Genomic DNA, 20830 nt, shown 5'->3' on the forward strand with positions numbered 1-20830 from the left:
GGGATGAGGAAACATCCAAAGCTCATGCATAGGTTTTCCTCACTAATTTTTCCATCTATTCAACCATTAGTTATTAAATCTCAAATATGTGCCAGGTAGTCCAGATACAGATGAATAAGACAGACAGAGCTTGATCCCAAGCCCCAAGGAACTTATAGGGCAGGCAGGATAGCAGCTACCATTTGGGTGGTGCTTCAGAGCTTAATGGGAACGTCCACATATTTTCTCCTTCAACCTTCCCAGTAACTGTATGATCGCTACAGCTGGTTGTATCCCCATTGCCCAACTTTTCTGGTCCTCAGATGATAGAGGATTTTCTTAAGTGGACAGAATTTGACTTTGATGCAGAAATTCTGACTGTAAATCCCTTACACTTTTCTGCTACCACAGGCTGTGTTCCTTTTGGCTACTGTCTCATCCCTGTGCCTCAGGTGAGGAAACTGAGGCTGCAGTCACTGAATAGCTCTTGACACTTGAATTCTTTGCTTTTTTCACCATTCTGTGCTGTCTCTCGGGGTGGACCGCTCTAAATACTCCACTGACAGTCGCTGCTGTCCTTCTTCTTGCAGAAAGCCCTGGGTGTGCGGCAGTACCATGTGGCCTCGGTCCTGTGCCAGCGGGCCGAGGTGGCCATGAGCCACTTTGAGCCCACTGAGTACATCCGCTATGACCTGCTCGAGAAGAACATTAACGTCGTCCGCAAACGGTAAGGCTGCAGGGCGAGCTGCGGAGACTGCGAGAGGGTGTTGGTGCTTCTGGTGCCGCCTGCCCCTTTCGGGCAGCGTAGGAGGTGCTTGGGGAAGGATGGTTGGTCATGGTGGTGGCAGGATTGAGTCATTTAGGGTACAGCGGTCCCTGCTGAGGAAGGGTGTTCCAGATCAGTGGTGGACCTTCTGTCCTCTCTGCCAAGGAAAAGTCTGTTAGCAAGAAGCCTGGAGATGTGGGCCCTAGGGAAGGTCTCAGGCACTCTTCGGTGCTGTGGCCCGAACCTTCCACCCACTCTTTCCAGGACAGACGACTAGCCCTGGGCCATTTCTCTGGGATCTGCCGGGCCCAGTGACTTCAGAAATACATATATTTCCCCTTCAGTGCGTAAGCCCAGGGGGGAGCTCAGCCTTGAGACTCAGCAGGAATCTCAGGTGGGATCTTGAGCATATTTTTTTTCTGGACCTCTCTTTGCTCATTTGATAAAATGGCAGCTGTCTTTGCACTGCTGTTCTGTGTGCCAGGTTCTGGGCTAGATGCTGGCACAGGAGGGATGAATAAGATACCACAAGAGGACGCGGAGTGGGGGCTGGTAGCGCCAACCAGCGCTGCGCCTGAAACTTGAATGGCTGCAGACAGCTGCACGCTTGCCTATCTGGTGACATGGCCCTGGGAGGACGAGAGAACCAGTATGAGTACACAGTGTCCCCATCCGCAGTAATAGCTGAGGAATGGGCTCAGGTGGACAAAGCCACACTGTGAGTGAGTGATGGGACCTGGTCTCCAGGCTCTCATCCAGTGCTCTGGCCACTGTGCCACACTTGCTCTCTGTTGCCACTTTGCTTCCTCTTTACTGGTATCCTCACTTCAGTTTTACAGGTAAGGGACTATCTTAGTCTTTATCTGCTGTACCTGCAACTTGGCATCACCTAATTGTAATAAAGACCTCTTAATGCACATCAAGGATGTTCATTTGATTCAGGTGGTGTAGGCCTTACTGCTCAAAATGCGGCCCATGGATCAGCAGCATCGGCATCAACAAGAGCACTGGGAGCTTGTTAGAAATGCAGAGCCTCAGGCCTCACCCCAGACCCACTGAGTCAGAATCTGCAGTTTTAACAGGAGCCCCAGGTGACTGGAGTGCACATCAAAATGTGAGAAGTGCTGGCCAGGTTCCCATCTGGTTCTAATGTGTAGTCAGGGTTGAAACCACTGTCCTCATCACTGTGCAACCTTATAAAATACTTTTTCACCAGAAAACACTATTTATTCTTAGAGCTCTCAGATCACAGCTCAGTGGAAAAATAATAGATTTTGCTTTAGTCTGCAAAACACTTCTCCCCTGCTCTTTATCATGCTTAGAAGGAGAGTTAACATAGAAGCTTGCTTTGAGATAACTTGACAAAAAAGTGTTCACCATTTTGTCTTTGCTTTAAAAAAATTAATCAAAAAACTGCCCTTTGGTTTTAATTTTTATCAGCAAAATTAACCCTCCCCCTAAAATTTTTCCTTTGCCTTCTTATTCCAACTCTGCACTAACCAGAAAGTCCAATCAATAACTTTTAGCATTTTCCAGATTAGTACAGACAAGAGATGTTCCATTTTCATTGTTGCCATAGAAGAGTGGTTCTTGCTGGAGGTGGGGTGAGGGGTCGATTTTGTCCCCTAGGGAATGTCTAGAGACATTGTAGGTTGTCATAACCTGGGGTGGGGAGTGGTTTACTGTTACCTAGTGGGTAGAGGCCAAAAAAACTGTCACACATCCTACAGTGCAGAAGACAGCCTCCACACTAAAGAGTCATCTGGCCCAAACTGTCAGTTGTGCCATAGTTGAGAAACCCTTCCATAGAGAAAGAAAGCATAAGTGAGGCTGTTCTAAAAAGATGCTAGTGGATTAAAATAGATGTAAGAGTGTTTTAGAGGGCCAGGGGATTTGCAGGGGGACGATTCCTCCACCCTGTGACAGAGGGGCCTGATTCTGTTCCTGGGAACTGGGCCTCTGTCATCCAGTGAAGTGGGGGACAGATGGACATAGAGGACCCACCTTGCCATCCTCAGTTAATCCTCAAGGAAATGTGGTGATGAACTCGTCCTTAGGCTTTTGTCATTGTCAGGCTTTTTTATACAACTTCAGGCATTTGCTGTCAAGGTCTTTGGTTTTAAAGCTCATGTGCTATTTTTCACCTCCCCTGGACGCAGAAGGAGGGGCTGTGCAGTGAGTCACTGCCTGTACACCAGCCTTGGAGATGCTGCCACAAAAAGGGGGCAGGCTGTACTTCAGGCCAGTGCTATTTTTATTCAAGGTTCTCATGACAGCAGAACTGAGAGATTTTTAGAATTGCCAGTTGCTCTGCTGTTGCCCACAGAGCCGGCACCCTAGGAAACTCTTGCTTTCAAGGGGTTAGGTAAACTTGGGAGTGAGGGGCTAGAACCCAGACTAGCAGAAGGACATTTCTCTGCTTTCCCAGCAGAGTCGTATTGGTAATAGCAACAGCAGTAATGATAGTAATGGAACACTTAACTGCAGGCCGGGCCCTGTTCTGAGTTTCCAGATGTTATTGAGAGACAGTATAAAGCCACAGTGGCTCCTTGCATTCTAGCTCTTCCACTCAGTAACTAGCTCATGACCAGGGAGGGTCAAGTTACTTCACCTCACTGTGCTTCAGTTTGCTCATCTGTGTTGTGAGGATAAAGTGAGTTATATACATCAGAGTGCTCTGGGCTAAAAGTAAGTGCTAAGATAAAACTATAATGACAGAAAGCAGGTGAGTGGTTGCTTGGGGATGGGGGCAGAAGGGAGGGATTATAAAAGGGGACAAGGAGACTTTTGGGTGATGGAAGTGTTCATTATCTTGACTGTGCTGATGATTTCACAGGTGTATTCATATGTCAGAACTTACCAGTTGTGTACTTTAAATATGTGCGGTTAATTACACACCAATTATATCTCAATAAAGCTGTTTAAAAACAAGTATGTGCTATATAAGTGCTATCTGTTATCTCTTTCCAATACGAGCCCTGGACTTTAGAGACGGACTGGGAGCTCCCTGGGAGGGGCAGTGGCTTATCTGGTTACACGGTGGGTTTAGTACTAGGGTCAGGTCTAAACCCAGAGCCTCTGACTCCTCGTCCCATATATTTTTTTTTGTGGCTCGTTGGGTGTGAGTGGAACTGTGCCCCTCCCGAGGAGCCTTCAGGTTTGGCCTAAGCTTTGAGAACGGCGGGAGGCAGAGTGTGAGGTCCAGGCACGTGGGGTGGCAGCTGTGCTGCAGTGGCAAGCAGCAGCAGGGAGCCTCAAGGTCAGGGGAGGGGGGGTGAGAGTTGACCCGCGCCCAGCTCAGTCTGTGCGGGGGTGGGGGCGGGTGGGGGGGAGGCTGTGCCAAGGAGGCAGCTGAGTCCTGCCCGGGCGGCACCTCCCCGGGGGCTCTGACGAGGAAACAGGGTCTAGGAAGAGGGGCTCGTGAGAGGCCAGAGGCAGCTTCTGTTCTTGAGAGCTGACAGCCACACCTGTCTTCATGGGGTGAGAGCGAGTGGAGCCGGCAGGAAAGGCTTTAGCGTAATAGGGTAACAAGGCCTCTAGCACCTGAGGCGGAGGGTTGCGGGCGGAGTGTGAGGCAGGTTGGGTGAGGGGTGCTGGTGCAGAGTCTCTGTCTCAGTGGGGCTGAGTGCACGGGGGAGGTGGCCGTGAACAGAGAGAAATAGAGCATCCAAGGTGAGACTCTGGCTGCGAACTTGAGCTTCGAACATCACTCTGCTGGGTCTCTGTTACCTCATGGTGGTTTTACTAAATGACAAGGATACAGTAAGGATTAAAAGATGAGACATACACGGAATAGGTGCCCGTCAGATAATAGCAATTAACTGGAAAAAGCAAATATACTTCAGGGAAAAATAAAACAGTGCCGCCTCTTGTGATGTTGGCATTCATCAAGTGGTTTTGGATCTAGCGAGTGCCAGGTGCTGTGCCGTGTGCTGGAGCTACCACAGTGAGCAGCACCGATTCGTCTCCACCCTCGTGGGGTGCAGGGTGCCCGCCGTGTGTGCGGAGAGGGAATGGCTGTGGCGGACGGGGGCCCATGCAGCTGGTCCCAGGCCATCCCTCCTTTCTCCCGCCAGGTTGAACCGGCCTCTGACCCTCTCAGAGAAGATCGTGTATGGACACCTGGATGACCCGGCCCACCAGGAGATCGAGCGAGGCAAGACCTACCTGCGGCTGCGGCCTGACCGCGTGGCCATGCAGGATGCCACGGCCCAGATGGCCATGTTGCAGTTCATCAGCAGTGGACTGCCCAAGGTGGCTGTGCCGTCCACCATCCACTGTGACCATCTGATCGAGGCCCAGCTCGGGGGTGAGAAAGACCTGCGTCGGGCCAAGGTGAGCCGAAGGTAGCGTGGGAGGGGCGTGGAGGGGGCCAGTGGGTGTGACATGGGATGAGAGACAAAACCCTTGAACTAGGGCATTACCCCCAAATTCTAATGGACTCTTTGGTTTAGTTTTTTTTTTTTTTAATTTATTTTTGCTCTCTTCTACTTTGAAAAATACCATTTGCCCTTTGTGAAGCTGTTAGAAAATACTGAGAAAACCTAAAGAAAACAAAAATCATCCTTAATCTTACCATAATAAAGGTATTCTTTTCAGGTCCTTCTTCTGTAATAAAACAGAATACTTTATAAGAAAAGTGATGCAGATGTCGGGTTCTGATACCTATTGCCGCTTGCTCTGGAGAAGGGACTTTTTAGTTCCCGTGCTGCCACCATCACATGTGATCACTCGTGCTCTCGCCTGGCCCCTGGGGACCTTGTCAGGGAGGGAGGCGAATAGTGTCGCTGTTGGTAAATTTGAGGCGACCAAGGCGCGTGCATCAAGTCCCACACCTGCATGGGGGCGAGGTTAGGACCAGACCCTTATCCCTTCTCCCAGTCAGGGCCCTCTCTTACTGATTGACCCGCTTTGTGGGCTTTCTTCTGTGAGTTTCACTTAACAAGGTAGAAGGGGCTGGATGCCACACTGAAGAGTTTTCCCCTTGGATTCCTCTCACTCTTATGAAACCAAATTTGTGCTCCTTCCTCCAGGCTCTACTTGTGGTGCCTTTGTGTGTGTCTACTCTTGGCAATAGCAGGTCTCTCCCAGCTCTGGGCCTCCACCCTCCCCACCCCCTCCCCATCCCTCGCAATGGAAGTGGGCACTGTTCTTGGGGGGCCATTGGCAGGAGCTGAATGCTGGCAGGGCTGCAGCCCGGCTGGGCACAGAGCAGAGCATGCAATTGAAAGTGCTTCGGCTCCCAGGGTCAGCACGGCTCAGAGAGCCTCTCAGACCCATGGGAAACGCTCAGGGCAGCTTTCCCATTCAAGCCCCTTCTTCCTACCTTGGCCTGCTCGTTTGTGTCCTGGTGGGACAGCGGCTCCACTCAGCTGAAAGAGCCCAGCTTTCTGTCTGGTGGTTTCCATGTTAGCAGCAGCGGTGGTGGTAACTGGTCATTACAGGGGATCCTTCAGTGCTGGGAACTGGGTCCTCTTCAGCCCTAGGGGTGAATGACTGCCTGCAGCAGGGCCACCACCTTCAGGGTCTGGCCCTCCCCTTACTTTATAGTTTTAAAATCTACCTTCTGGAGATGAGATTCACAAAATCATAGGATTTCAGGACCCATTCCCTCATTTATTTAACAAATGTTCATTGAACATTAATTATGTGCCAGGCACTGTGCTAGGTGCTGGGACTCAGTGTGAACATGACAGACAGGGGCTCTGCCTTCTGCCCTCATGGATCTTAGAGTCCAGTAGGGAGACAGAAGCTAAACAATCGCACAAATTGGTAACTGCCAATTTGGGAGAGTGTGGAACGCTGAAAGTATAAGAAAGATGTCTGATTGAGACTTTGTTGGGGAAAGGACAGCCTCTTTTGAGGATGTAACATGTAAGCTGAGATGTGAACAGATAAGCAAGAACGTTCTAGACAGAACAGATGACCTAAAGACCTTGAGGAGGAAGAAACCTGGTACTTTTGTGGAGCTGGAAGGGGCCCTGTGGGCCTGGAACTCTGAGGTGGGTGGGGGCAGGTGCAGGCAGGGCCTTGAGGACTGTGGGCGCCCTCCTAGGAGTCGCTGAGGGGTTTACACAGGAGAGGGATATGGGCAGATTTACATGTATTTGTAAAGGGTCCCTCTGGTTGGAGCTCAGAGAGGCAGAGTGACCTGTCCAGGGTCATACAGACCACCAGAGAAGTATCTAGGCTGAGTTCTGGTCGAGACTCTGCCACACCACTCTGGCCGCCGCGCTGCCTCTCTTCCCACACGCAGACACATGAGCAAATTCACACACAACCAGCTGCCTCCTGCCCTCAGTACCAGTTTTACAATTGGTGACTGATTTATAAACGAAAAACCCAGTATATTATTAATCAGAAAGAGACTGCCTTGGATACCTAAGTTCTTGTCTGCCGTTCTTTTACTTGGGGGAACTACACGGGCCCTCAGAAGGATGCATGGTTGGTGTGGAGTTTAAATGAAGGGGGCTGCACGGTATTGAGAGTGTTTTATGGAGGGCCCAGCGGAATCCACAGTGAGTCCTTCCTCTGTCTTGGAGCGCGGCTGTCCCACACCCAGAGGCTAGCAGGTCTCTATTCCTACTTCCTCCTTTGCAGCTCTGTGCTGTGTGCTATGGTCCCATCCCTTTAGTCCCTGGGGTCTCACCTATCCAGGGACATGCCATGTCTTCCAGATAAACTCTGGCCTACATCCGTGTGGTGGGAAGCCTTTCCTTCCCCCCGAGGAAGTTGTCTCTGAATTATAGGTATAGTGGGTACCATCCTGTTTTTTGTTTTGTTTGTTCAGAGCATGGTCCATTTCACGGTCTTTCATTTGGGGCCCATCAAACATATTACCCAGTGTTGAGCACCTACCGTGTGCCAGACAGTGGTCTAGGTGTTCTGAGATGTAGTCTCTGTAAGGGAGGTAGCCTTATTTCTGTTACAACGTAGCCCTCAGCTCTGTGGTTGGACAGGCCTGGGTTCAAACACTGGCTCCTCTGTTTAACCCTGGGATCTCCAGCAAGTTATTTCACCTCTGAGTTTCTGTTTTTGCATCTGTAAAATGGGCTTGGTGACATACTTCCCCTGAGTTGTGAGGATGTTTAGCGTGGTGCCATTTCCGTAGTGGACATTCAGTAAATGTCAGCCAGGATTGCAAATGAGGCATCCGAGGTGCCAGTGGAGAAACAACACCCAACATGAGGCGTGGTGGGACCGGGCTGTCCACTCTGTCCCACTGCTTCCCTTTGAGAGTTCCCCTCCCCCACACCATGTCCCAGTTAGTCCTGTAGTCCCATGCTTACCCCTCACTGCTGGCCTTGGCTGAGGACTTGAGTGCCAGAGGGACCCTTCTACAAATAAGGAAACTGAGACCCAGGGCAGGGAAGGGATTTGTTTTGGACCCACTCCCTGGCCAGGTGTCACAGAACTGGGCTTTGTCTCTGTTCCCTGCTCTCTCTCCTGGGCCTGCCAGCTGAGACTATGGGCCAGCGTCCAAGCCCTTTTGGAATTATTTGTAGACGGCCTCCAGGAGAGGGCCTGTCTTCACAGTGCCAGCATTTCAGAGTCAGAGGGGAGGGGTGGGGGAGGGGGGAAGGCATGAGCAAACTGTGTTACTAATGACCTGGTTATTGATTTGTCTCCATAGGATATAAACCAGGAAGTGTATAATTTCCTGGCATCTGCAGGTGCCAAGTACGGCGTGGGCTTCTGGAGGCCTGGCTCTGGAATCATTCACCAGGTAAAGCAGGGCCTGGCCTGCCTTTGTGGGTGGGCAGGGGAGCGGGCTGCCCTTAGGGAACCAGGGAGCACCTCCAGGCCTGTGGGAGCCCGGGGCTCAGGCAGGCAATTGGATGACATTTTCATCAGCCCTTAGACTCCTCCGCCTTCATTTTAAATTTAATTTTCTTTTTTCAAAATTAATTAATTAATTATTTTTTGGCCGAGTTGGGTCTTCATTGCTGCACTCAGGCTTTCTCTAGTTGTGACGAGCGGGGCTACTCTTCATTGCAGTGCGCGGTTTTCTCATTGCGGTGGCTTCTCTTGTTGCGGAGCACGGGCTCTAGGCATGCGGGCTTCAGTAGTTATGGCGTGCAGGCTCAGTAGTTGTGGCGCACAGGCTTAATTGGTCCGCAGCATGTGGGATCTTCCCAGACCAGGGCTCGAATCCATGTCCCCTGCAGTTGGCAGGCGGATTCTTAACCACTGTGCCACCAGGGAAGTCCCTAAAATTAATTTTCACTGTGTCAAGTTATACATTCTCACTCTCCGTGTGAGAAATTAAAATAGTCCCTTCTGACCAGCTTTTTAAGGTTGACATGTTTTGTGCTACACCTTCTTCTAAGCATTATGGTATTGTATTGTTTTTTTGTTTTGCTTTTTTCCACAAGCGTTATACCTTGTTGTGTGGATAGCTAGCACTTGATGAGCACATTCCGTGTGCCAGGCACTCCGCAGATGGTAACCTACTGGGTGCTCGCCGTGACCCTGTGAGATTGGCGGTTTTATTGTCCCCACCTTACAGATGAGGAAACTGAGGCATGGAGAAGTTAATCTCCTTGCCCAGGGGCACCCAGTTGGCCGATTGTGGGGCCAGGCTTTGCATCCAGGCGGCCTGGCCCTGGAGCCAGTGCTCCACACTGCTGTGCTGCGTCACGGCCTCCCATCACACCGGGAGCTCTTCCCCTCTCAGTGCACAGAGTGCTCCTCAGAGTCTTTTGGCCCATTGTGGGTGTCCTGGAGGATGGAGGGGCCAAAGGTCACATGGCCACATCAGTCAGGAGTTCTCCTGTGGTCTCCCAAGGATGGATTTTCTCTTGATAGGTAGTTCTGTCGTGTGTGTGTGTGTGTGTGTGTGTGTGTGTGTGTGTGTCTGTCTGTCTGTCTGTCTGGGGAGATAGGTGATTAGCTTTCATCAAAGGTGTCTGTTCAGGGCTTCTGACTGGTTTGTGGGGTGTGTGCTGGTTTGTGTCCATTTGCCATCCATCCTGTATGTGAAACCTGCCTCTTTGTACCTTCTCAAGGTGACCTTTCTCCCCACCTCCATCCCAGGGCTCACTTCCAGGCCTTCCTTCAAGATGAGCTGAGTCAGGCTGTAATCCGACCCTGCATGGGTTCCCGGCACTGCCCCACTCTGAAACCAGAGCCACAGATCACTGCTCTGCCCTTTCAAACCATCGCCCTTGCCAGGAAGGGGCTCCCCGGGTATGGCATGTCACACTGGTCTGCAGGGGCCAGAGAGCCTCTCTCAGCAGCAGGGCGAGGGAGTCAGGTGGACCCAACCTTGGCCTTTTGTCGTCAAGGGGACCCCAATCCAAGTGTCCTCCATTCACCTTAGTACAAATGCTGAGGCCGTTTTGGCAGCTTCTGGGCCAAAGTTTGGGGTCGTGAGTGATGGCAGCTCACACCTGCCAGTGGCCACCAGCTAAGTGTACAGCCTGATATATTTCTTTAGAAAGAAAGTTCCCAGGAATCATGTGATCTCTGTGCAGCTTTTCTTTCCTCTCCCCCTTGACAGTAGGCAGCTTTAATCTGCCATGTCCAGATTAAATCTTAATCCCTTTCCCTCTGCCTTGAGTCCCTTGGCAGACCCTTCCTCCTCCACAGTTCTGCTTTCTGGTCACCTTTGTGAAGTCCTGGCCCTCCGGTGCCCAGCATTGGGGATCTTGTGATCCTGTGTGGGACCCTTCACATTATGGCCACAGTGTATGCTGAGTGTGCCCTGTGGGGACAGGGACTATGGCTTATTTATTCCTCTCTAGCTCTGGGCCTGGCGCCAGGTCAGTATAGAATAGATCCTCAGTGTACATGTGTCATGCAGGTAGATGGCTGAATTTCTAGTTTTATGTTCTAGATGTTAGTCCAGCCTAAAAATACACTTCTCCACCACACCCCCGTCTGCCTAACCATATGCAGCCGACCACTGAGGTCACTGTCACAACCAGCTTCTTTGTGATGCTTTCTGCAGTCCTCGGGTCTGTGCTGACCACTCCCTTTTGGACATGGACCACACTGGCAGTCTGCATGGTGTGACCACACTGAATTCTGTGTGTCTGGTCTTCATGGATCAGACTTTTACAACCTGGAGGAGCTTTAGAGATTAACTAGTTTTAAATCTTTGTATGTGGCCAAGGAAAAGGAGGGCTGGAGAAATGAAGCAGTTAAACGGCGTTCTCTCCAACAGTTGTTTTTTGTTAGGGATTTCTTCTGTGTTGGCCTATTCTCCCAGCCAGCTGCCTCGTTTCTGGAGAAGGAACCAGGTCTTCTAACTTTCTGTGTTCCCAAGAGGCGAGACCCCTGGACCCTTGCTGAGTCTGCTGAGCGGATGCCTAGCCTGAGGCAGAAGCCCTGGGGTTTCTGTAATATTCTGGGGAGACTACCCACCATTCCGTCAGTCCTGACAGTTCATAGAGCCTTTCGCATCTCTGATCTCATTTATCCTCCCCAACATCCTTATGTGTGTGTTGGGCCATAATTGCCTCTGGCAGCAAGCAACAGAACCTCAGGTGAAGGATCTTGCTGCAAAATAATAAATAAAAATAATGCCTCTCTCAGACATTATTACAGCTTGACGGACATGTTCCTATCAAGTGCTCACAATGATCCAGTGAGGGGGGCACTGTTATCAGCTGCTTTTTACAGATGGGAAGCTGAGGCTTGGAGGGGTGAAGTGACTACCGGTAGGTGGTGCGGCCACACCGCAGACCCAGGCGTGGCCTTTGGCTGCAGTTTCTTCAAGCAGCCCTGCTGCAGCCTCAGCGTGTCCAGCACCTCAGCTGTCAGGATGGTGGGCGGGGCTGCACTGGGGGAGCTGCCCCCGTAGCTCCTTTAAATATCCTGGGGAGAAATGCTCACCGCCAGCTCCTAGCTCCCAGCTAGGAGGAGTGCCTCGACGAAGGGAACACTGAGTTCAGAGGTAATGCGGCAAGTCATCCTCTTCCTTAAGCAAGTCACTTCTGTTCTCAGAGCCACCTCCAGGCCACTGAGGCTAGGGAGGTGTTGTCTGTACTTCTTTTTAGTTCAGTGGTGGAAAAACTCCTGGCCTGTGCTCCCGTAGGATTCCCGGTACTTCCTTGTGGGTGCTGGAGCCAGGCCATGAAAGCTTGTCTGCCCTGTTGAGAAGCCAGATAAGCACACTCCCTGTGTCCACCACGTGAGGCAGTGGGTGTTGTAGGGGAACACCTTTCAGGGGTCAGCACTTGTCCCCAGGCCTGTCACACGACACACTCTTGTACCTAGTTCATCTGGTTCTCGCCACAATCCTGGGGTCGAGGTGGTGTGGCCGTTCTTAACAAATGAGGAAACTGAGGTGCAGAGAGGCACTGACAAGCCCAAGTCATACAGTCAGGAACTGTCAGAGCAGTTTGTGAGCCCAGGCCGCCGGTCTCCCAGGTCTCTGGCTCGTCCAGGCCACACTGGAGAGGCCCCATCCTGGAGGGGTGCCTGGGAATGGCCCAGTGGCCCAGTGTCGGTAGGGGGCAGTTTTGCAGACCCCTTTGGAGCCCTACCTCCATTCTCTCCTGAGGGCTTTTAAGCTTAAGATCTTGGATTCTTTTTCAGATCATTCTGGAAAACTATGCATACCCTGGGGTTCTTCTCATTGGCACTGATTCCCACACCCCCAATGGTGGTGGCCTGGGGGGCATCTGCATTGGAGTTGGGGGCGCTGATGCAGTGGACGTCATGGCTGGGATCCCCTGGGAGCTGAAGTGCCCCAAGGTGAGAGGTAGGGAAGGGCTCATTTCGGGGTGACAGCAGAGGGGTGGTTGGCGGGGGTGAATGGGAGATGTGGGACCCGAAAAGGATGAGAGAATAGGTCAGGCTCAGATCTCTTTGGGAAGGAGGCAGGGATAAATAAGCTGAATTCCAGCAGGTAGATTCCTGGTTGGAACATGGCACATGATACACAGGCCTGTAACTGCTTCCTTGCCCCACCTACTCAGGTGATCGGTGTGAAGCTGACAGGCTCACTCTCCGGTTGGACCTCACCCAAAGATGTGATCCTAAAGGTGGCGGGCATCCTCACAGTAAAAGGCGGCACGGGCGCGATTGTGGAGTACCACGGGCCTGGCATAGACTCCATCTCCTGCACTGGTGAGGAGGGCGGCCACGTGACATGGCTCTCAGCCTGTGCTGGGCCCAATGGGGCCTGCAGTTGAGCCGTAGAAGCAGTGAATGGCCTTCCCCTGAGGATCTGTCCAGTCAATTTGGGGACTTGGGATGGACACTTAGAGGTCGAGGGGAGACCTCACTGTCTAGTCCAGGTTCCTCATTAAACGGGAGACTGGGGCCCCTCAAGGACGACAGGTAACTTCCCTTAGGGGCTGAGCCAACTTGGCTGTGGCCCTGGGCTGCCTTGGGTGATCCAGAAGAAGAACCTACAGAGGGTGGAGGTGGTGGTGGGAAGGGGAATCAGAGTCAGGGCTTCTGTCTCAAAGCAGCCGCATTCTCACATCTTCCCTTGGCTGGAGTTGGAACCTCACTCTCTTCCTTTGGATTAGAGACCGTCACTTGCTAGTCTCCAAGACCAGGTGGGAGCCAGCCCCTTCCTACTCATCACTCCTGGTGATCTGGCCCCAATGCCTGGGCCCTCAGAAATCCAGGTAGACTTGGAATGAACCTTAGAGATGGTTCAGTCCAGACTTCCCTAGGGGCCTCCCTCAGCTCCACAGCAGCCCCACAGAGCTACAGTTCAGCTGGCCCTTGTGTCCCTCCAGTGATGTGGGGCTCATTCTTATAAGTAGCCCTTACTACTGTTGGACAGCTCAGTTAGGAAGTTGGCAACAAGCCCAGACCCATGTCCCAGCAACCCCATGAGGCTCGAGTCCTGATAGCAGTCAGGGCATCTGTAGCCTTTCTAGTTCTGTGGGCGGTCTGTGGTCCAGGCAGTGGACGTCATTCCAGTCTTATTGCTGGAAAACTGCGGACCCAGAAACATTTCCACCGTGTTGTAGCTGAAACAGTGCAGGCCTGCACACCAGGCAGTCAGACCGAGACCCGCAGGCCACGCTGCATTTGCTCTGTGGCATGACCTTGGGCCTCTCTGAGCCAGTTCCCTCGCCTGCAGATGGACACAGTAACAACTGGGTGGTCTGGCCAGGTCAGCGTTCATTACATGGGGGCTGTCTAGTCTGCTGAGCAGGACAGCCAGGCCTAGAACTGGAACTTGGCTGGCAGGAGCTGAATCTTGTATCCCCTTCACTCTACCCAGCAGCCACCCTGAGAACCGGGACACCGAGCTCTGGCCCCGTGGCCTCTCTTCACTGGGCCTCATTTTAACCCTGGGCCACAGAGGCAGTGAGAGTGAGGGAAGAAATGATGCCAGCTCCCTGGTGTGAAGACGTGTGTGCACCTCTAGCAGGTGTGGGGGACCCTCGCCTAGCTGCACAGCCAGCCCCTTGGGCTCTGTTTCTCTACAGGCATGGCGACAATCTGCAACATGGGTGCAGAAATTGGGGCCACCACTTCGGTGTTTCCTTACAACCACAGGATGAAGAAGTACCTGAGCAAGACAGGCCGGGCAGGTGAGCCAGTGGGCGTCCTAAGTCCTAAGCCTGGTGTCTCCGGACTGGCTTCAGAGGCTCTGAGAAGCCTCTAACGGTCTGTGAGAGGTTATGTGTGTTACTGTTCCTGAGTGGGGTGTCTGTAGCTCTCATCAGCTTCTCAGTGGGTCTGGCATCTAAGTGTGAGATATCCCTGCCTCAGGATTGGAATTTAGTTTCCCCTGAAAGGGTGTCTGCATTCCGGTTCTTCTTGGCCTGGTCCCTGGTGCCCTCTGTGGGAGGCTCTGGAAATGACATGGATCTGCTTCTGTTTGTAATTCCTGCCCTGGCAGGGGGAGGAGGAAAAAGGTCTGGAACAAGAACCACTTTGTAGGCCTCCCTCAGCAACTTCCCTGAGGTTCTAGTTTGGCTTCTTTGAAACCCAGAGTGGGAAATGGGTCCTGGGGGAGGAATTGTTGGAGCCTCTGAAGGGAGGTGAGCGAGGGTGATTGGTGGAGCCAGAGGCCAGGGGCCTGGGGGGGAGTTTGTCACTTTGTTCCCAAGCTCTCCGCACAGAGTCCTACCTGAAAGGCCCTTCCCTCGCTTTTATTATCAAGTAACTTCTTCTCCTTCTTTAAAAACTCAGTGCTTCTCATCTCCAGGAAGCCTTCCCTGACTCTGAGCCTCAGTCACTACTTCTCCCCTGTGTCCCCGTGTTCCTGCGTGCCTCTGTTGTATTATGTTGTGACTTCCGGCTCACTGATAGCTCCTTCGCTAGACGTGAGCTCCTCGAGGGCAGGAGCTGTGTCCTGTGCTGTTTGTTTTGTTCCTTTGTTTGCTCAGTCAGTGTCCAGGGCCTGGTGTTTGACAGGTGCCTGGTAGCTGTGGTTCATATGGATGGATGGGTGGGTGGGTGGGTGGATGCATGGATGGATGGATGGTTGGATGGGCAGGTGGATGGATGGATGGATGGAGTCTCATGGCCAATTTCTGTTTTACATGCTTCAGTCTCCCTCCCTTGTTGATTTCAGACATTGCCAACCTTGCTGATGAATTCAAGGATCACTTGGTACCTGACCCTGGCTGCCATTATGACCAACTGATAGAAATTAACCTCAGCGAGGTGAGGAAGGGAGTTGGTTCCAGGAGTTTCTGAGGGTGGGGGGTTCAGGCCCCGTCTGGGGACTTCTGGTGGGCCCTGGGGAGAGCCAGAGCCGGTCCCTGGCTGCACACCCAGCAGGGCTCTTGGGCTTTTGGTTCCCCAGTGTCCCTGCAAACTGCTGCCTGAATCAGTGGGGTGGGAGGGGCAGCAGGAAGGCTGTATGGCCAAGGGGAGAGTGGAGGTGGCTACGGCTGGTGATTCAGAAACGTTCAGTTGGCCCCCACCTCAGCTTTAGGAGAAGCCAAGATTTTGCCCTAGAGTTGTGAGAGTTCAGAGGGCAAAGCCCAAGATTCCCAAGCCTGAGCCTGGCACCCTGAGACCTGTAGGCCAGGGTGGCGTTTGGAAGGCCAGAGAAAGGGCAATCTGGAGGAGCAGAAGCAGCAGAGCACAGCAGCCAAGGGTTTAGGCCCTGAAGCCAACCTGCATGAGTTCACATCTTGATTCTGCCACTTAAGCCTGCGACCTTGGGCAAGTTACTCAAGCACTGTGGGCCTCACTTCACAGTGTACCCAAGGCAGTCATGGGAACTGAATGAGCTAATCCGTGTAATAACAGTTGCTGACATTTATTGAGTGCTTACTGTGTGCCAGGCACTTCGTTAAGTGCTTCACGTTGATTGATAAGTATCGTCACATGTAAAGCATCTGGCTGTAAGATTCCAGAAGCACCATAGTATGGGAGGTAATGGGCTTAGGAAGCTGGCAACCTTGATTCATCCCATGCCTCTGCTATCGCCGAGCTATGTGACCTTGGGCAAGGCAGGCGCTCTGCCGTCTGCAGGCTGGAGATGACGAGCCGTGAGGGGTTGGAGAGATCCCAGGAGCTGCAGCACGTACAGTGCCTGTTGCTTGGGCGTTTCCTGGGTAGAGGTTTGAGCCGTGAGAACAGTAGTTGGCCTCCCAGGCCCACCGTGACTTGGTGAGCGGGAGTGAGGCCGCCTCTGAAGAAGAGAGGCTGTCCGCGCGCCAAGCTGGGTTCCCTCCCGTGCCTTTTCTTCCTCAGCTGAAGCCGCACATCAATGGGCCCTTCACCCCCGACCTGGCTCACCCTGTGGCAGAAGTGGGCAGTGTGGCAGAGAAGGAGGGGTGGCCCCTGGACATCCGAGTAGGTGAGCCACCCCCGCCCCCTGCCTCAGGGCCAGCGGTCCACCCAGGGCTGTGGGCTGTGGCCTGTGCTTACCGCGGGGCCCTTCCTGAATGGACCAGGCACTTTCTGAAGTAGTTGGTTTTTTTCTTATGGCTTTTTAAAGAAATTAGTTTTTCTTGGTATAAAAGAAATAGAGGGATTTCCTGATGGTCCAGTGGGTTAAGACTTCACCTTCCAGTGCAGAGGGTGCAGGTTCGATCCCTGGTTGGGGAGCTAAGATCCCACGTGTCTTGCGGCCAAAAAAAAACCAAAATGTAAAACAGAAGCAATGTTGTAACAAATTCAGTGAAGACTTCAAAAATGGTCCACATCAAGAAAATCTTCATAGAGTCTGTCATACAGAGTGAAGTAAGTCAGAAAGAGAAAAACAAATACTGTATGCTAACACATATATGTGGAACCTAAAAAAAAAAGAAAATCTTCAAAAAAAAAAGAAAAGAAATATGTATCAGTGTAGAGAATATTGACAAATAAGAAGTATTTTAAAACACCCCTAATCTCCACCCTCAGCCAGAAGCAGCTCTAGAAGCTCTTTGACAGGAATACTGTATTTCTGTGTACATGCACATACTGATGTGTGTAATTTTCTGTTTTACAAACACTTCCTCTCACCAACCATGACGACTGATTTTACTTTATATGCTTTACATATACGGACACACTGGCATGGTATCACTGTTGTCACAGTTTAGTGTGGCTGTGAAGCACATGAACCCAGGTGGCCTGGGTATGAATCTGACTCTGCCACTTCACAGCTGGGTGACTGAGAGCAAATCACATCACCACCTGTGCCTCGGTTCCCCAGGTGTAAAACGAGGGTGATACTGTGCTTACCCGTTAAAATTGCTGGGAAGTGGGATGAGTTAATGTGTGGTAAGAGCTTTCGGTGGTGCCTGGCATGAAGTGCTATACAATGTGTTCAGCCTTATGAGTTGAAGTAAATAAAAACAAATCTTTGGTAGCTTAAAATTAGAAACTAAATTGCTGAGCTGGTGAGAGAGACTGTCTCTGTCTATAGACAGTGTGATGTCATCCAGTCTTTATTGACTTTCTGAATAACTGTGATAGACTTTCCTTTTTCTGATTTATTTACTTAATTAATTTACTTTTTTGGCTGTGTTGGGTCTTTGTTGCTGCGTGCGGGCTTTCTCTAGTTGCGGCAAGCAGGGGCTACTCTTCATTGCGGTGCGTGGGCTTCTCATTGCAGTGGCTTCTCTTATTATGGAGCATGGGCTCTAGGCGCGCGGGCCTTAGTAGTTGTGGCATGCGGGCTTCAGTAGTTCGGGCTCGTGGGCTCTAGAGTGCAGGCTCAGTAGTTGTGGCGCACGGGCTTAGTTGCTTCGCAGCATATGGAATCTTCCCGGACCAGGGCTCGATCCCGTGTCCCCTGCGTTGGATTCTTAACCACTGGGCTACCAGGGAAGCCAGACTTTTTAAAAAGAATTCTTTTTCCCCTGATTATAAACCAACTAGAAAGCCAGAGAATACTACAAAGTATAAGAGAAGAAAATTGGCCTATAGGCCCTCACCCAGCAGCAGTCATGTAAGTGTCTCAGTGTGGGCCTGCTGATGTGCATACACATGCAGACTGTACTACTGTAAGAGTGGCTTGTACTGCTTCCACGCATGTTCAGTGTCGTGTTCACTGGCCTCATCTTCTTCCCTTAAATGGCTGGGCCAAGAGGAGCTTATCCTTTACTCTTAAACAGCTAGGTAGTTTGCTTCCAACGTGTCTCTGTTGGAAGCAGAGTTGGTGAACTCTTGACCAGACCTGGATCATTTGCGGTCAGGTGGAGAGCTCTGGTTACTCTCTCCTCCTGACTCCCGGCCTCACCACCTATGATGCACCAGGTCTGATCGGCAGCTGTACCAACTCCAGCTATGAGGACATGGGGCGTTCAGCTGCTGTGGCCAAGCAGGCACTGGCTCATGGACTCAAGTGCAAGTCCCAGTTCACCATCACGCCAGGCTCTGAGCAGATCCGTGCTACCATTGAGCGGGACGGCTACGTGAGTGCCCACGCATCCCGCCCCTGGCTCCCCCACCCCACTGCTGAGTAACGTGGCTTCAGGGCAGAACAAACCACAGCCTTGTAGGCAGGGGCTGGGACGGGCCCCAGGGTTCCCATCAGCTATTCATCCCTCAGGCTGCTGAACCACCCTTTCCCATCAGCTGCCAGCCTGCCCCTGACAACTCCCTGTCCTCTGTCCCTGCTGCAGGCACAGATCCTGAGGGACGTGGGTGGCATTGTCCTGGCCAATGCCTGTGGCCCCTGCATTGGCCAGTGGGACAGGTGAGAAGCACGATTTTTTTTTTTTCTCTTTTGCGGTACGCGGGCCTCTCACTGTTGTGGCCTCTCCCATTGCTGAGCACAGGCTCCGGACGCGCAGGCTCAGCGGGCATGGCTCACGAGCCCAGCCGCTCTGCGGCATGTGGGATCTTCCTGGATCGGGGCACGAACCCGTGTCCCCTGCATCGGGAGGCGGACTCTCAACCACTGCACCACCAGGGAAGCCCCAGAAGCACGATTTTGATAGGACGGCCCTTTATGTCCTGGGGTACAGAGCCCCAGATGTTGAGGGGAGATGTCACTGAAGTGAAAACTCTCAGCCCAAGGCCTCTAGCTTTGGGGCTGTTGCACATTAGAAGACTTTTCCAGGAAGGACTGGAAAGTTGGGCTGGAAGTAAAGAGGAAGAGCCTCCAGCAGCACTGAGTGGCCACCTGGACGAGCCTGCGGTGGCAGGAAGAAGCCAGGGGGCCTCATCGTAATGCACACAGTGGTGACCTCTGATGCAGCCTCTTGAAAGGAAGCAGTGCCCGGTCAGGAAACTGTGGCCTTGGTCTGGCCTCTGTCTTACGTGTGGTCTCAAGCAAACCTCAGTGATGCCCGAGGTTCCCTCTTGCTCTGTGTGTGTGAGTTCTGGGAGGAGGTGACCCTTTCAGGGTCTTTCCAGTTCCCCCTGCTCTGCCATGAGCTAGGCAGGATGGGCCAGGTGGCAAGGCCAGACATCCCTAACTCTGTCCCCTCTGACCTGGCAGAAAGGACATCAAGAAGGGGGAGAAGAACACCATCGTCACCTCCTACAACAGGAACTTCACAGGCCGCAATGATGCGAACCCCGAGACCCATGCCTTTGTCACATCCCCTGAGGTGAGACTCTGCCAGGCCCGGCCCTAACCTGGGACGGCCTCTCGGGGCCCTGCTGCTGGCCGATCAGGGGAGTAGGGGCACTGGGGAAGGCCGTCTGACCCCGCAGGGCTGCTGAGGGAGGCTTGGCATCGCAGGGCAAGGGACTGTCAGGGCAGAAACCAAGAGCCATAAACCTTGCCGGCCCCAGGCGTCCAGCTCCCTTGGTGCCCCCCGCCTGGCTCTGCTCAGTGGCAGGAGCCTGAGGTCTCATTTAGCACAGTTGCGATGGTGAGCAGGAGCCTTAGCATCACCTGGGGACAGAAGGCAGCCCACCTCCACCCAGCCCTATGGCCTTGACCCTGTCGCTCCCCTCCTCTGTGCCCCAGGGTCCCGTCGGTGGCCCAGGAGCAGCGCAGGAGTTGCTCGCACTGTCCCTGAGCCGGGAGGGAGGCCGCTGTCATGGTGAACAGCCACTGAGCCGCGTGCTCCGGGCACTTAGTGGTTGTCCGCACTTGGCCAGTCTTTTGTAACTTGGTTTTTTGAATGAGTGTTCCAGAAATACTTTTGTGAAGAAACGGCCCTTTCCATGTTTTCAGTGCCCATTAAGGAACATTTTCACTGCAGCCGCATTTCCGGCCTCTCTGGGTCCAGCACTGACCCTGGTCGAGGGGGCTCTGAGGTCAGGCCCCAGTGGGGGTGGTAGAGGCCAGATTACCCTTGGGTTCATGAGTCCCCTGCGGGCCCAATGGCCCTGGTCCCAGGGAGATTCCTGCAGCTCCCACCTCTAAGGGGAAGAGTGGTCTGTGGAGAATCTGGAAATTTCCTGGGCTCCAGCTCAGTTTTGGTCTCTGCTGAGGTGGAGGAACGGGAGTGGAGTTTGGTGCCGACTGACAAACTGGCCGCCTCCATTTCAGATTGTCACAGCCCTGGCCATTGCTGGCACCCTCAAGTTCAACCCAGATACTGACTTCCTGACGGGCAAGGATGGAAAGACGTTCAAGCTGGAGGCTCCAGACGCAGATGAGCTTCCCCGAGCGGTGAGCAGGCACCACCACGGCCACCTGTCCTGCACGCCCGCCTCGGCCTGGGCCTCAGGGCCGCTGTGTGGCTGAGACACTTCCTGCCCAGGAGGGACGCTCACTGTCTGTGAGAGTGAAGCGGCCGTGTTCACCGGGAGAGA

At 52.7% G+C, this 20830-nt stretch overlaps 1 protein-coding gene across 1 annotated transcript in view; it reads left to right on the forward strand.

Moving 5' to 3' along the window:
* ACO2 (aconitase 2) overlaps positions 1-20830 on the forward strand; it is a 52192-nt gene that overhangs the window by 27762 nt on the left and 3600 nt on the right. Inside the window, exons 2-13 of the mRNA XM_067698216.1 lie at positions 570-706; positions 4822-5080; positions 8379-8471; positions 12290-12448; positions 12673-12823; positions 14149-14253; positions 15243-15334; positions 16376-16481; positions 18371-18528; positions 18739-18812; positions 19560-19671; positions 20565-20687. Of these exons, the coding sequence (XP_067554317.1) occupies positions 570-706; positions 4822-5080; positions 8379-8471; positions 12290-12448; positions 12673-12823; positions 14149-14253; positions 15243-15334; positions 16376-16481; positions 18371-18528; positions 18739-18812; positions 19560-19671; positions 20565-20687 (1569 nt within the window). The remainder of the gene's footprint in view (positions 1-569; positions 707-4821; positions 5081-8378; positions 8472-12289; positions 12449-12672; positions 12824-14148; positions 14254-15242; positions 15335-16375; positions 16482-18370; positions 18529-18738; positions 18813-19559; positions 19672-20564; positions 20688-20830) is intronic.

This window comes from Pseudorca crassidens, chromosome 11 (assembly GCF_039906515.1).
Source record: "Pseudorca crassidens isolate mPseCra1 chromosome 11, mPseCra1.hap1, whole genome shotgun sequence".
Lineage (NCBI taxonomy): Eukaryota > Metazoa > Chordata > Mammalia > Artiodactyla > Delphinidae > Pseudorca > Pseudorca crassidens.